This window comes from Engraulis encrasicolus, unplaced genomic scaffold (assembly GCF_034702125.1).
Source record: "Engraulis encrasicolus isolate BLACKSEA-1 unplaced genomic scaffold, IST_EnEncr_1.0 scaffold_48_np1212, whole genome shotgun sequence".
Taxonomy (NCBI): Eukaryota; Metazoa; Chordata; class Actinopteri; order Clupeiformes; family Engraulidae; genus Engraulis; species Engraulis encrasicolus.
In genome coordinates, this window is record NW_026945797.1 from 66,764 (window position 1) to 80,000 (window position 13,237).

General features: G+C 50.8%; 1 protein-coding gene across 1 annotated transcript in view; it reads right to left on the minus strand.

Annotated features, from left to right (window-relative positions):
- Positions 1–287: 287 nt before the first annotated feature.
- The window catches only part of prdm2a (PR domain containing 2, with ZNF domain a), a 17,802-nt gene continuing 4,852 nt past the window's right edge, over positions 288–13,237 (minus strand). Inside the window, exons 3-10 of the mRNA XM_063193620.1 lie at positions 12,926–13,237; positions 12,321–12,587; positions 11,404–11,612; positions 9,901–10,293; positions 8,329–9,539; positions 5,463–6,424; positions 4,713–5,363; positions 288–3,056 (exon numbers count right to left, since the gene is read on the minus strand). The exon at positions 12,926–13,237 is cut by the window's right edge and continues 956 nt beyond it. Coding sequence (XP_063049690.1) covers positions 1,245–3,056; positions 4,713–5,363; positions 5,463–6,424; positions 8,329–9,539; positions 9,901–10,293; positions 11,404–11,612; positions 12,321–12,587; positions 12,926–13,237 — 5,817 coding nt within the window. The 3' untranslated portion in view covers positions 288–1,244. The remainder of the gene's footprint in view (positions 3,057–4,712; positions 5,364–5,462; positions 6,425–8,328; positions 9,540–9,900; positions 10,294–11,403; positions 11,613–12,320; positions 12,588–12,925) is intronic.

Below are 13,237 nucleotides of genomic sequence, written 5' to 3' on the forward strand. Positions count from 1 at the left end.
CAGCACACCCTCCACATCCAAATTTCTCCAAAGTAGTCTAAATTGGGAATTTGTTTGTGCTCATTTGTGCTGTGAAAATCAAGGTTTCAATCACTTGTTTTGTAAAGTTACAGCCGTTTTATTTTATTATTATGCTATTATTATGCGATTACTTTATTAATAGCACAAAATATTTTTTTACAGCACAATCCAGCACAAACAAGTGTTATTTCAGCATTTTGGGTCTGGGGGGGGGGCAGCTTCACGCAGGTGACCCTTGCCCACCCCACACATACACATGTACGCATACATACACATACGTGTTTTGCACACAAAGACAAACATACACACTCACACGTACACACACCTGTTTTCAATCTCTGTGACCCTCATCTCCAATTGTATTACTGTGCAATCAACACTTTTACCAAGAGCTCAGAACATCTCTTTCATCAGTTAGCATTATTTAACATTTAGAGGTGAAAACATGTCTCTCATCAGTCAGCATTATTATCAGCATTACAAATCCTCTAGCTTCACAATAGAAAGAACCTCTGGAAGAGTTTTAGTCTGTTTTTCGTTGTTTTGTTTTGTTTTGTTTGTTTGTACACAGTTCTTCATGTAGAATCCTTCGTCATTAATAGCCCGTCATAAAGTTTCCATGGCTACCATTAGCATTGGCTAGCATTAGCATCCAGCAGCTCGTAAACAACAACAGCTGTGTGAGCGAGGAGTCTCCATTCTGTCCGTCAGGTGCCTAGGCGCCATCCTGGAGTCCAGCTGTGTGTCCCACACACAAACACACACACACACTCGACGCACACACACACAGTCTTCATGCTTCTTCCTCTAACTGGCCTAGGGTTTTTTCTACTTCCATGTCCATGACACACACACACAAACCCATTCCTCCCGTTTTCTTCTGCTAGTGCTGCAGGGGTGAGGAGGAAGAGGACGAGGAAGAGGAGGAGGAAGAGGACGAGGTGGTGGAGGAGGATGAGTTGTCCTCTCTTCTTCTCTTTCCCTTCATCCCTTTGGCTGTTTATCTGTCACTGTTTCTGTCCCTGTATTAACTTCTTCTGATCTCTTTCTTTCTCTCATACTCCTGATCCTGCCTAATCCTCTGATCTGGTCTTCATTTCCTGTTTCTAGACTGATCACTGCCCTTCATTTCCTGTATCCACCAGTCTTCATTTCCTGTCTCCACTAGTCTTCATTTCCTGTCTCCAGACTGATCTCTGCTGCTCACTTCCTGTCTGCTGCCCCTACTGTATCTGCTGTATCTGCTGTTCTGCAGTCTGCTGCGTCTGCTGTGCTGTTGCTGCAGTTCCCTTCCCCTCCTCAACACCAGATGGCGCTGCTGCTGCACTTCCATCCTCCTCCTCAACACCAGATGTTGCTGCTGTGGCTGAAGTTCCATCCCCCTCCTCAACACTAGATGGCAGCGCCACAGTGCCAGCCTGCTGTAGGCTGCGCGTCACGGGGCCTCGAGCCTGCTGTAGGCTGCGCGTCACGGGACCGCCATGCCTCTCTCTCGCCCTGATGGGCGAGGCCTGCAGCTGGACGTCATGAGGGGGTGTGGCCATGGCCGTGGCATGTGTTCTAGTCTCCGCCCCTCCTAAGGGCGGTCGTCCGGGGCGACCAGCTGAGGCGTTGGCCTGTGGGAGGGGCGAGAGGACGCTGGAGGCGGCGGAGGAGGAGCCGCCATGTTTGCTCCTCTTCAAGGGCTGAGGCGGTGCTGAGGCCCCGCCCCCTGCCACAACCAAGATGGCGGGTGACCTCTTGGCGCCGAGGTGAGTGCTGTTGTTCTCCCCTCCTCCTCCTCCTCCTCCTCCTCCCTCCTTCCTCTTCCGCACCCTCCTGCCCCCTGCAGGCTTACGGGGGCAGCTCAGTGCCACGTGCTTGCTGAGGCTGGCGCGGTAGGTGAACTCCCTCCGACAGTGTGGACACACGTGGGTACCCCCACCTTCCTCCTCCTCATCCTCTCGTCCTCCTGCTCCTCCTCCTCTTCCTCCACCTGGGCTCTCTGCTGCCCCCCCATGGCCCCTCTTGGCCAGTGCGGCGGCGGCAGCAGCGGCGGCGTCTCGGTTGGAGCGGTGTCTCTGTGCCACGGCCTTGTGCACCAGCCGCGCCTTACGCTTGCTGCTCAGCGCGCTCAGCTTCATCTTCATCTTAGCCAGCGACTCCGGCCCGACCCTGGGGCGACCCCGGCCCGACTCCGGGACGAGTCTGGGCCGACCCCGGGGCCCCTTACGGCCCGCCGCCGCCGGCCCCGAGACGTTAGCGTTAGCATTGGTGTTGGTGTTGGAGCGTATGTTGGCGTTGGTGGAGGTGGGCGAGAGCACGTTGTTGCCGTTCTGTGCCGTCGCTGCCGTCGCCGCGTTGATGGTGTTTGCGCGGGCGAGGGCGTGGGCCTGGCGGAGGGGCACCGGGTTCCTCTTGGGCGTGTAGCGGCGCCGGTCGCTGGCGGACGCGCAGGCCAGGATGTGCGTGTGCAGCGCGGGCATGTTGTCGAAGCCCTGGCCGCACTTGGTGCAGCGTATCGCCGTGGCGAAGCTCTGCGGAATGTTGTGGGTGCTGAAGCTGGTGGCCGAGGCTGGGGTGGTAGCCGTGGTGACCGGGCTGCGGTTGTGATAGGGGAAGGGCGGTGGCTTGAAGCTGGGGTAGTGCTGGTTAAGACCCAGCCGCACGTCGGGCCCTTTAGAGCGGCCTAACCCTGACGCCATCACCTTAATGGTGGTGTACAACTCCTCTGTCACGCTGTCAAACTCCTCCTTCTCCCTCTCTACCTCCTCCTCCTTCTTCACCTCCTTCTCTTTCTCCTTCTCCTTCTCTCTCTCTTTTTCTTTCCTCTCCTCCCTCTCCTGCTCCTCCTGCTCCTTCTTGGCTGCCCTCCTCCGCGTCATCCTCTCGTTGTCCTGTGAGTTGCTGCTGCTGCTGGTGGTGGTGGTGGTGGTGGTGTTGGGAGGTGTGTTGGTGTTGGGGTGTTGGGGCACCCCAGGCTTCCCCTCCCCCGCTTCCACCTCCGCAATGGGGCTGTTGTAGTTCTGAGGCCGCAACCGACCGTCCTCCACCTCCTAACACACACACACACACACACACACAAACATCATATTATTTTCCATGAGGTCTACACAATGTTCCATTGGTACATCTGTGCATTTTTAGGTGAAATTATCCCAGCCAGTTCAACGGCAGTCTATGAGAAATTCGACACATCACAGATTTCTTATAGTCATTTAATATTTAATATTGTTATTTAAGAAGACCTAAACACATAGTCAGCAACCACAGAAGTTATAAGAACTATCACCAGAGTATTAATCGATGTTGCCATTTAATAAATTGTTCAAATCAAACAATTTGAAAAGATGTAGCACCGGCGGCAATCTAACTATTTCAAGCAAATTGCTGGCTGCTGGTGTTTCCCAAAAACCCTTAAGTAGTACTTAAGCCTAAGTAGCACTGAAGTATGAAGGGTCGGCTAGGCAATACACCACATCACTAAAGGGTTATGCATACAATCAATACATTTTCTCGCACATGCAAATAAAATGGTTGCGAGGTACAATAATTTATGTATAAACTACTAGTGATGATATGACACCTATTTCTGATATATTGCCAAGGCGGCCCCTCATACTTAACCCGTTGAGACAAGGCATTATAAATTAGCTGTTACCAGAATTAGCTGTTACCAGCATGTTACCAATGACCAAGTCGTAATGTATTACTAAAGGCCCCGTGCACTGTCATAGCAGTGTAGTACTATAGTAGTTAACTTTCAATGTCTATTACAACCTGCCACTGGAGGTATGGCGTGCATTAAGGGGCTAAGTACTACTTAGGGCCTAATAACACTGAGATGCTACGTTGGCAAGTAGCATATTACACAACCATCACTCAACACATCGCTGGTAGATCAAGGAGGGCCTTGGGGTTGGGGTTCTTTTGAACTTTGTAAGTGAAAACATAATTTATTAGAAAACTCGTTTCTGTGGCTGTGGTGGTCAAACACATTCATTTAGCCTACGGTGTCCGGTAGCAGTTTCACCTAAAAAGGGACGAGTACGCCCTGAAACCCCATTAGCATACAGTCAAAGAACCGTCTAGTTGAGAAAGATGATTCAAAATGCAAAGGAGTGTGTTCAAGTTTGGTCCTTGTCTTTTTAGGATGTTTGGTAGCGGTTTGCACAAGATGTGCGCTAAGGGGACTCCACCGTAAGACACCGCAGGTCTCCTAACCGCAGGGGTGTTCTGACTAGGGCTGCACGATATATCGAAAATGTATCGATATTGCGATATCTCGACTTGCGATACACGTATCACAAAAGTTGGTTATATCGTGATACCTACTTTTTGATTGTTAATAACAGCCAATTTGGTAAAAAGGTTAAAAAAGGTATTAAAAAGGTTGACATTTTAAGTTGATGCTGCATTTCAGGGGTGTTCTGACATCACATGGATCCCGGAAACGTCCGAGCCTGAAGTATATTTATCTACTAGACGATTCTTTGATACAGTTATGTGTGTGTGTGTGTGTGTGTGTGTGAGTGTGTGTGAGTGTGTGTGTGTGTGAGTGTGTGTGTGTGTGTGTGTGTGTGTGTGTGCGTGCGTGCGTGCGTGCGTGTGTGTGTGTGTGTGTGTGTGTGTGTGTGTGTGTGTGTGTGTGTGTATGTGTGTTTTTGTGTGTGTGTGTGTGTGTGTGTGTCTGTGTGTGTGTGTGTACGTACGGAGTGTGTGCAGCTCTGCCCCGGGTGCAGGTCCCTCTGGTGCTGCTGCAGGTTGCTAAGGAACGCAAACTCCTTGGAGCAGGCGGAGACGGAACAGCGGTAGATGGTTCCGATGCCATGGTAACCGGAGCGGTGGCGGAGGAAGAGTGTCACGCTCTCAAACAGCTGCACGCAGAACTCACACTTGTAGGGCCACGCCCCCGCGTGCACACCCACGTGGCCGCCCAGCTCCTTCATGGAGGGGAACGGCCGCGAGCACACGTTGCACACGAAGCCGCCGCACAGGGGGCTCGGACTGAGACTGGGATTAGCGTCCGAGTTGGAATTAGGATTGGGGTTAGGATTAGGGTTAGGGTTAGGGTTAGGGTTGGAGTCGGGATTAGGATTGGGTTTGGGGTTGGGATTAGCGTTGGGGTCCGAGCTTCCCTGCACTGACTCCTCCTTCACAGTGCTGCTGCTGCTGCTGCTGCTGTTCTCATGCTGCCCTGACATAGTCTGGCCACTAGGTGGTGCTGTACTGGTCGGCTCCTGGCGGGACTCCTTGGGCGCTGACACTGGCTCACCAGGGTTGACGCTCTTGCGCTCCTCTTTCACAGCAGAGGGTGGAGGGGGTGGAGGGGGTGGAGGTGCGTCTCCGGATGGTGCCGTGGGCTGAGAGGGGTCAGCAGGAGGAGCAGGAGGTGCAGGAACTGCAGGAGGTGCAGGAGGTGCAGGAGGAGGGTTTGGAGGAGGGTGGGATGCTGGCTCTACTGCCAGGGCAGCAGGGGGCGCTGTGGGCGTCTTGGGGGCCTGCACCAGCTGAGGAGGGGTACTGCTGTTGGGAGTGTGTACCAGCTGTGCTGAGGTGGTGTCTGAGGTGCTGTTAGGGGTTTGCAGTGGTGGCTGTGGTGTGGTGCAGGTGCTGTTGGGTAGTTGTAGCAACTGTGGTGGTGTGGTGGTGGAGCTCGGGGCCAGGAGCTGTGGAGGGTCAGTAGGGAGCTCGATCAGCTGTGTGCTGGTGGTGGTGGTGGTGTTGGTGTTGGGGACTTGTAGTACCTGCGTGGTGTTGTTCGGGAGCTCGATCAGCTGTGAGGTGTTGTTGCTGTTGCTAGGAACTTGTAGTATCTGTGTAGCGGTGTTGTTGTTGTTGCTAGGGACTTGTAGTATCTGTGTAGCAGCGGTGTTGTTGTTGTTGCTAGGGACTTGTAGTATCTGTGTAGCAGTGTTGTTGTTGCTAGGGACTTGTAGTATCTGCGTAGCGGTGTTGTTGTTGTTGCTAGGGACTTGTAGTATCTGTGTGGTGCTGGTGTTGTTGCTAGGGACTTGTAGTATCTGTGTAGCGGTGTTGTTGCTAGGGGCTTGTAGTATCTGTGTAGCGGTGGTGTTGTTGCTAGGGACTTGTAGTATCTGTGTAGCGGTGTTGAAGGGTGCTGATTGCAGCTGCTCGGCCGAGGCGGCGTGGGCGCCCAGTATGATCTTGCCGTAGGGTGAGTCGATGGCGGCGGCGGGGAAGGCTGCGGGCACGAAGGCGGCCTGGGTGGCTGTCTCCAGGGAGACGGTGCACTCGATCACCACGGCACTGGGGATGATGCTGTACGACTGCAGACCACCGCCAACACCAACGCCGCTCGCATCGCCCACGGACGCAGCGAACGCCTGCAGCGCCGGGACTGAGAGGGGGAGGGGCGTCACGAACTCCGATCCTGCAGGGGGCGCTGACAGGGCGAGCTCACCTACAGTAGCAGTGGAGAAATGTAATTATAATACAATATACTATATAATACAATATAATAGAAAGGTCTTTTCAGTGGGTGACGACTAATTCCGTGGAACCAGGCAGGCATCAAGCGTGCGACTAAGTTAGCCGCGCACAGAATGCCCACGATATGTAAGGGTTAACGTTCGGCGAGAAGGTCGCTACCGTGGAATAGCAGCACGACAGAGAGAATCTTTAGACCCCGACGCGGAGCGGAGGGGTCTTGTTCTCTCTGAAGTGCTGCTATTCCACAAAGCGACCGACTCGCCGAAAGTTAACCCGCTTATTATATGGATATACTTAAATGATTCACACATGCGGGGACATTTCTTTAGACCTATTTAATGTTAAGATTGTTGCTGCGCAAAACAAAACAGTGCCGTTGTGGAACACCGCTAGGCAACAGCTAGGTAGGCCAGGCAGGACAACAGGTGTTGTCTATCACAGCAGCTGATTAGAGTGACGAAAGACCGGACCCCCTGCGGAGTGATATGAAACATTCGCTTTAGCCACTGACTTGTATACAAGCCAGTGGCTTTAGCAGTGAACGTCTTGTTGCCATTGACAGCGGTAGCCAGGACAACGGGTGCTGTCTATCACAGCAGCTGATTAGAGTCTTGTTGAAAAGTCGCTTTAGCAGTGAAAAGTCTTGTTGCCATTGACAGCGGTCTGTTATAGACCAACCCGTCCGTTATCGAAAAATAACAGACGTCCGAACGTTGGGGAGCCCCGTTGAAATGAATGGAGCATTCGACAGATGACGTCACAACCATATAATAACTAAGGGATAACGCTGTAGGAACCAAGCACATGATCTACGGAAAATTAAATAATCACAACGTCGGCATTCCAATCGAAGATTCCTGACGCGGCTAAGTTTCACACCCGAGTAGCGATGCATCTATCTAAGATCCTGGTGCAATTGACATGGTTCCTACAACTTAACAGACAGTAATAGATGTTTTTTAAAGTACTACACTACGCCTTCGAGGTCGACTGGTTCCAGGAATATCATAAATATAATATCATGTCATGTAATGTAATGCTATAAGGGAATCTGTGCGTGACGTCACTGTTTACATTTCTCAGCTTCCGTGTGGCAGGACAGAGATTAGTAACTTCTCCTTGTGTTGGGAATACATTTCAAAAACACCCAGAAGGTAAGCCTCATGACTTATTAAATAATTGTGCAATGAAATCTAGTTCCACATCACACCCGGTATACCGGTAATCATTATCTCCATCCTCTTTTTAAAATGTCTGAAATATCATGGGGAAAGACTCGTAGCCATCAGAAACCTATGTGGCTCCGAGTTGCATACACACTCACGGTATCACGTCAACACTACAAAGTAAAGACCGTTATTCACAATGGTCTCTTTGGTGTAACAGCTCGCTTTTATGACAAGTGGAATACACTCACTGGAATCTGATCTTGACGTTAGCTAGCAAGCTAACAAAATAGCTAGTTTCCCAGAGCTATGCATTGTGCTCTGCACGTTTTCCCTTCAGGTATTTTGTCCACGTTACTGATATTGCAACCTATCACATTTTGGTGTGCCATCGGTATGATAATATAGCATTGAGACCATAGCCCACCATAAAAAATATGTTGCATAACACGTCATGTGGTAGGCCTATTTCTGGCTAAGTTTCTGTTAAGATGTGAGGTTCCATGCCAGGGATTTCGCATTATACCCGAATAGAGAATTCTGTTATCTAAGCTCTTTTTGCCACACAGCTTTTTTGGCGCATGCGCAGCATTGCGCACAAAGTGTTTACAAGATTCACCAATACCGTATAATGTAATTATAATATGATATAATATAATATAATGTAAAGCTCTGAGCAAGGCATGATCTGCCAACAGGGAGAGCTCACCTCCAGAGCTAGCCGGCTGCTGCTGCTGCTGCTGCTGCTGTTGCCGTGCCTGCAGAGCCTCTCCTGTTGCCAGGCACAGGGGCAGAGCGCCGCCCCAACTGGGCAACAGAGCCTTCACCTGGGCATGGGGGTCTTCTGGCAGCAGGGGCTTACCAGCACTGATGCACCCAGTGGTGATGGAGCCATCTGCGGAGAGCAGAGCCAGGGTGGGTGTGGAGGCACCGAGGGTCCCGTCTGAGGAGAGGAGGGCGAGGGCAGCGGGCTGGGCAACAGCGGAGCTCACGGGCAACAGCTGGGCGGGCGCTGAGGTGGTTACCATGACAACAGGCGAGGATGCTGCGGCTGAGGATGCTGAGGCTGCTGAGGATGCTGAGTGGAGCACCTGGGCAGGAGGAGCTGGAGTCGGGTTTGAGTTTTCAGGGGTGGTGGAGGGTAGTGGCATGGTGACAGGAGCGAGTGGGAGAGGGGTGGGGGTCTCCAGGGAGGAGGAAGAGGAAGAGGAGGAAGAGGAGGGGGGTAGTGCCAACTCCACCACCATCCTCTCTGGCTCAGCGCTCTCCACACCCCCATTAACGGCAGAAGCGACGGCTGTGGAGGTTGTTACTATAGCGACGTCGGTCACCAGGGCGGCCAGGTTGCCGCTGGGATGCTGCTGGGTTGCCGTGGCGAGGTTGGCATAGTTCCTCATCAGCACCTGCTGCAAGATGCTGGATGTGGGTTTGGCTTTACGCAGAACCAGCGCCGACGACAACGCACCTCCACCACCACCTCCACCACCACCTCCACCACCTCCGCTACCCGCCTCCTCGTCTTCCCCCTCCCCCACCCCTCTGCAGGGCAAACTCAGGTCCAACGCCGCCTCCCCCTCTCCTTCGCCACCCTCCCCACCACGACCCCCCAGCGCCCCGCTAGAGAGGTCCAGAGGGAGCTGGTTGCAGGGGCTGCCACCGGTCCGCGGTTCAGCCCAGTCCAGTGGGGGCTGAGGGGGGGGGCCCGGGTGGACCAGCGGCGGGCTCTGGTGAACAGACACCGGGGGCAGCGGAGGGTTCTGCTGGGCTGGAGCTGGAACCGGGACAGGGGGCGGGTCTGGTTGGGCTGAGAGGGATACCGGTACCGGTGTTGGGTTCTGGGTGCTTGGGGCAGGGGCCACTGGAGGTGTTAGATCTGCTGTAGCTGTAGCTGTCTGCTCTGTGCTGCTCTTGCAGGATAGCCTGTAATAAAAATATGTTTATTTGGAGACAATTCATACAAGACAGACGGTCCAAACAAGATATGCAGCTAAATGTTTTTAACAGTTAGATTATATAATGAAAAAAATATAAAATAAATAGAATAGGTTGATTAAGAAAGAAGAATAGGTTCCCCTTTGAGTATCATCAAGTATCATCACATATAGGGTATATGTGATTAGAATTTTGGCAAACTTTCGATTTCTTACTATGATGTCACAAGAACTTTGCAGGATTCTTCACACAGAGTTCTATGGGATCTGTAGAACGTTCAAGTATAATTCTAGAAGAAATAGGGGAAAATCCTTACTCCTCAAAGGGTTAAGAATATACATTGACTAACCTGAGTGCTGGGGGGCTGCTCTGGCTGTCAGGTGTCTGTAGCTGGGGAGCGTCTTTACCCGCTGGCCCTTGCACCGTGTCATGACCAGGAGGGGCGGTCCCGGGAGGTGACCCTGCCGCTGAACTTGAACTTGATGCCGGCCCTGACCCCGACCCGGACCCTGCCCCCGCCATCGTCCCCGCCATCGCCCCCGCCCCTGCGCTGGGGGGAGACCCCGTGCGCCTCTTGAAGCGGCTGGCGGCGGAGGGCAGCACGGCGAGGGACAGGGGGGAGGTGCTGATGCGGTTGCCGTCGGTTACCAGGGCGAAGGTGGTGCCCCTCCCGTCCCCTCCTGCTGCTGCCCCTGCCTGCAGCAGCTGCTTGAGTTTGGGGGACAGGTACACCGTCTTCTCCCTGGAGATTACAGATTAGATATCGATTAGATTACAGGTACACCGTCTTCTCCCTGGAGATTAGAGATTAGATACAGATTAGACTACAGGTACAGCATCTTCTCCCTGCGGATTACAGATTAGATATGAATACAGATTAGATTACAGGTACACCGTCTTCTCCCTGGAGATTACAGATTAGATATACAGTAGATTATATTACAGGTACACTGTCTTCTCCCTGGATTACAGATAATATATACAGTAGATTATATATATAGATTAGATTACAGGTACACCGTCTTCTCCCTGGATTACAGATAATATATACAGTAGATTATATATATAGATTAGATTACAGGTACACCGTCTTCTCCCTGGAGATCAGAGATTAGATATAGATTAGATTACAGGTACACCGTCTTCTCCCTGGAGATTACAGATTAGATATACAGTAGATTAGATACAGTTTGGATATAGATTAGATTACAAATACACAGTCTTCTCCCTGGGATTAGAGATTAGAAATAAATTAGATTACAAATACACAGTCTTCACCGTGGGATGACATATTAGATATACTGTAGAGTAGACTAGACTACAGGTGCTTTTCTCCTCCCTGGGATTATAGATTAGATTAGATAAACAGATATGCAGTATATTATATTACAGTTACAGTACAGTTTTCACCCTGGGTTTAGAGATTAGATATAAATGACATTACTCCTGGGATTATTGATTACCTGGGATTATAGATTAGATATACTGTGTAGACTACAGGTACACAGTGTTGATAAACAGTAAACATTATGACCAGATTATAAGCAGCTATGTACAAATAAAACAGAGTAAAGTTCACATTTACACACTGAATGCACACTGACCAGAGTGCTGAACAATGTCAATAAAAACAGACCCATGAAGTAAATGATGAGTAGTAAACATAACAACGCATTTCTTGCCTGTTGGGGGGCAAGACAGCCATATCGGCCACCCCTAAGGCTATCTATCTATCTATCTATCTATCTATCTATCTATCTATCTATCTATCTATCTATCTATCTATCTATCTATCTATCTATCTATCTATCTATCTATCTAAATGGTAAAAAGTACACGATGCGGTTCCTACCTGTGGGGGGCGCTGTGGGAGAGGACGGTTCCCACTACAGTGCCCAGCGATTGGGAGCCATGCTGCAGCAGGGCCGCGGGTACCACGGAGGATGCGGAGGCGGTCGCCGTGGTAGTCAGGATGGGCTCCGACTCCAGCTCCGTCTTAATCTGCGGCAGCAGCGGGGGCGTGGCCGTGCGACGACGTCTGGATGATGATTGGCCAAGAGTCTGGTCATGTGATAAGGATGAGGAATAGGAAGTAGAGGAGGAGGGGGAGAGGTAAGGGGAGGAAGAAGATGAAGAAGAGGAGGAGGAAGAGGAGGAGGAAGAAAATGAGAGGAAGAGGAGGTGAAGGAGGAAGGAGAGCAGGAGGAGGAAGAGAGGGAGGAGGAGGAAAAGGAGGGGAGGGCGAAGAGAAGGAGGAGGAGGAGAGGAGAGAAAGAGGAAGAGGAGGATGATGAAGAAGAGGAGGAGGAAGAGGAGGAGGGAAGGGGAGGAAGAGGAGGAGGAAGGGGATGATGTGGAAGAGGACTGTAGGTTAGTTTACTTAAGCTTAGTTTAGTTTAGTTTATTTGAGTAGGGACAGACAGTAGCATGTATGTTGTAACAGCCCAAGCGCAGGCATCATAGCATGAGCTAATTTCCAATGCCCGTCCCTAGAAGGGCTTTTAAAACAATACACTAACAGCAATAACAATAAAATATTATTATAATAAAAACAGCATATTCACTCATTCAATCCAATCATCATCCTTAAAATCTATGTTGTCATATTTACAATTGGTGTTTTTTCATCCATCCATCGCCATGCATTCACTTATTATATATATATATATATAATATTTGTATATTTTTACAAATTATCCCCCTCCCCCCCTCACACTCTCACACACACACACACACACACACACACACAACGAACACACACACACACACCTCATGTGACGAAGAAGAGGAATTGGACGAGGAGGAAGAGGAGGAGGAGGAGGACTGGAGCTTGAGCGCCTGGGCAATCTGGGCGGGGCTTATTATCAGGGCGTCTAGACCAATCAGGGAGCTGGAGAGGGCAGAGTGGGTGGAGTTGAGCTCGATGACGTCACAGCTGCTGAGAGCCGAGGTGGAGACGATCTTGCCGTCGATATAGAAGCTCAAATTCTCCGAGATGTTGGAGGAGATGTCAACCATGTACTCCTCACGCTCCACCTGGATTTTATATTACAATATTACATTATATTAATTATTATATACGTATTACATTAAACTACATAACATGTTGGACATGCAGAAGCTCAAATTCTCCGAGATGTTGGAGGAGATGTCAACCATGTACTCCTCACGCTCCACCTGAACATTATATTACAACATTACATACTATATTATATATTATAGTAATTATTATATACGTATTACATTAAACTACATATCACGTTGGACATGCAGAAGTTCTCCGAGATATTGGAGATGTCCACCATGCACCTTTAACAAAATTATGTATTGCACATTGCAAAATACTGAATGATTAACAAACAAGCAAAGCTCACCTCCTCTCCTCCTCCTCCCTCTCCTCCATCACCTCCTCCTCCTCCTCCTCCTGCTCCACCAGGGTCCTGGTTCTCCTCCGTGGGAGAGGAAGAGGAGGTGGTGTTCAGCCTGGCTCCTGCAGTACCCGTCTCGTCCTCTAGAGGCGCTGTGGTGTTGTTGAGGCGTCTGGGCAGCAGGTGGCGCTCGTGAACTCGTCTCTGGTGCCGCCGCAGGTTGGTGTGGGTGCCGAACGCCTTGCGGCACTGCCGACAAACATGGCCGCCGTCGCTACGGCTACCGTTACCGCTATCGCCCCCTTGACCTTTGACCTC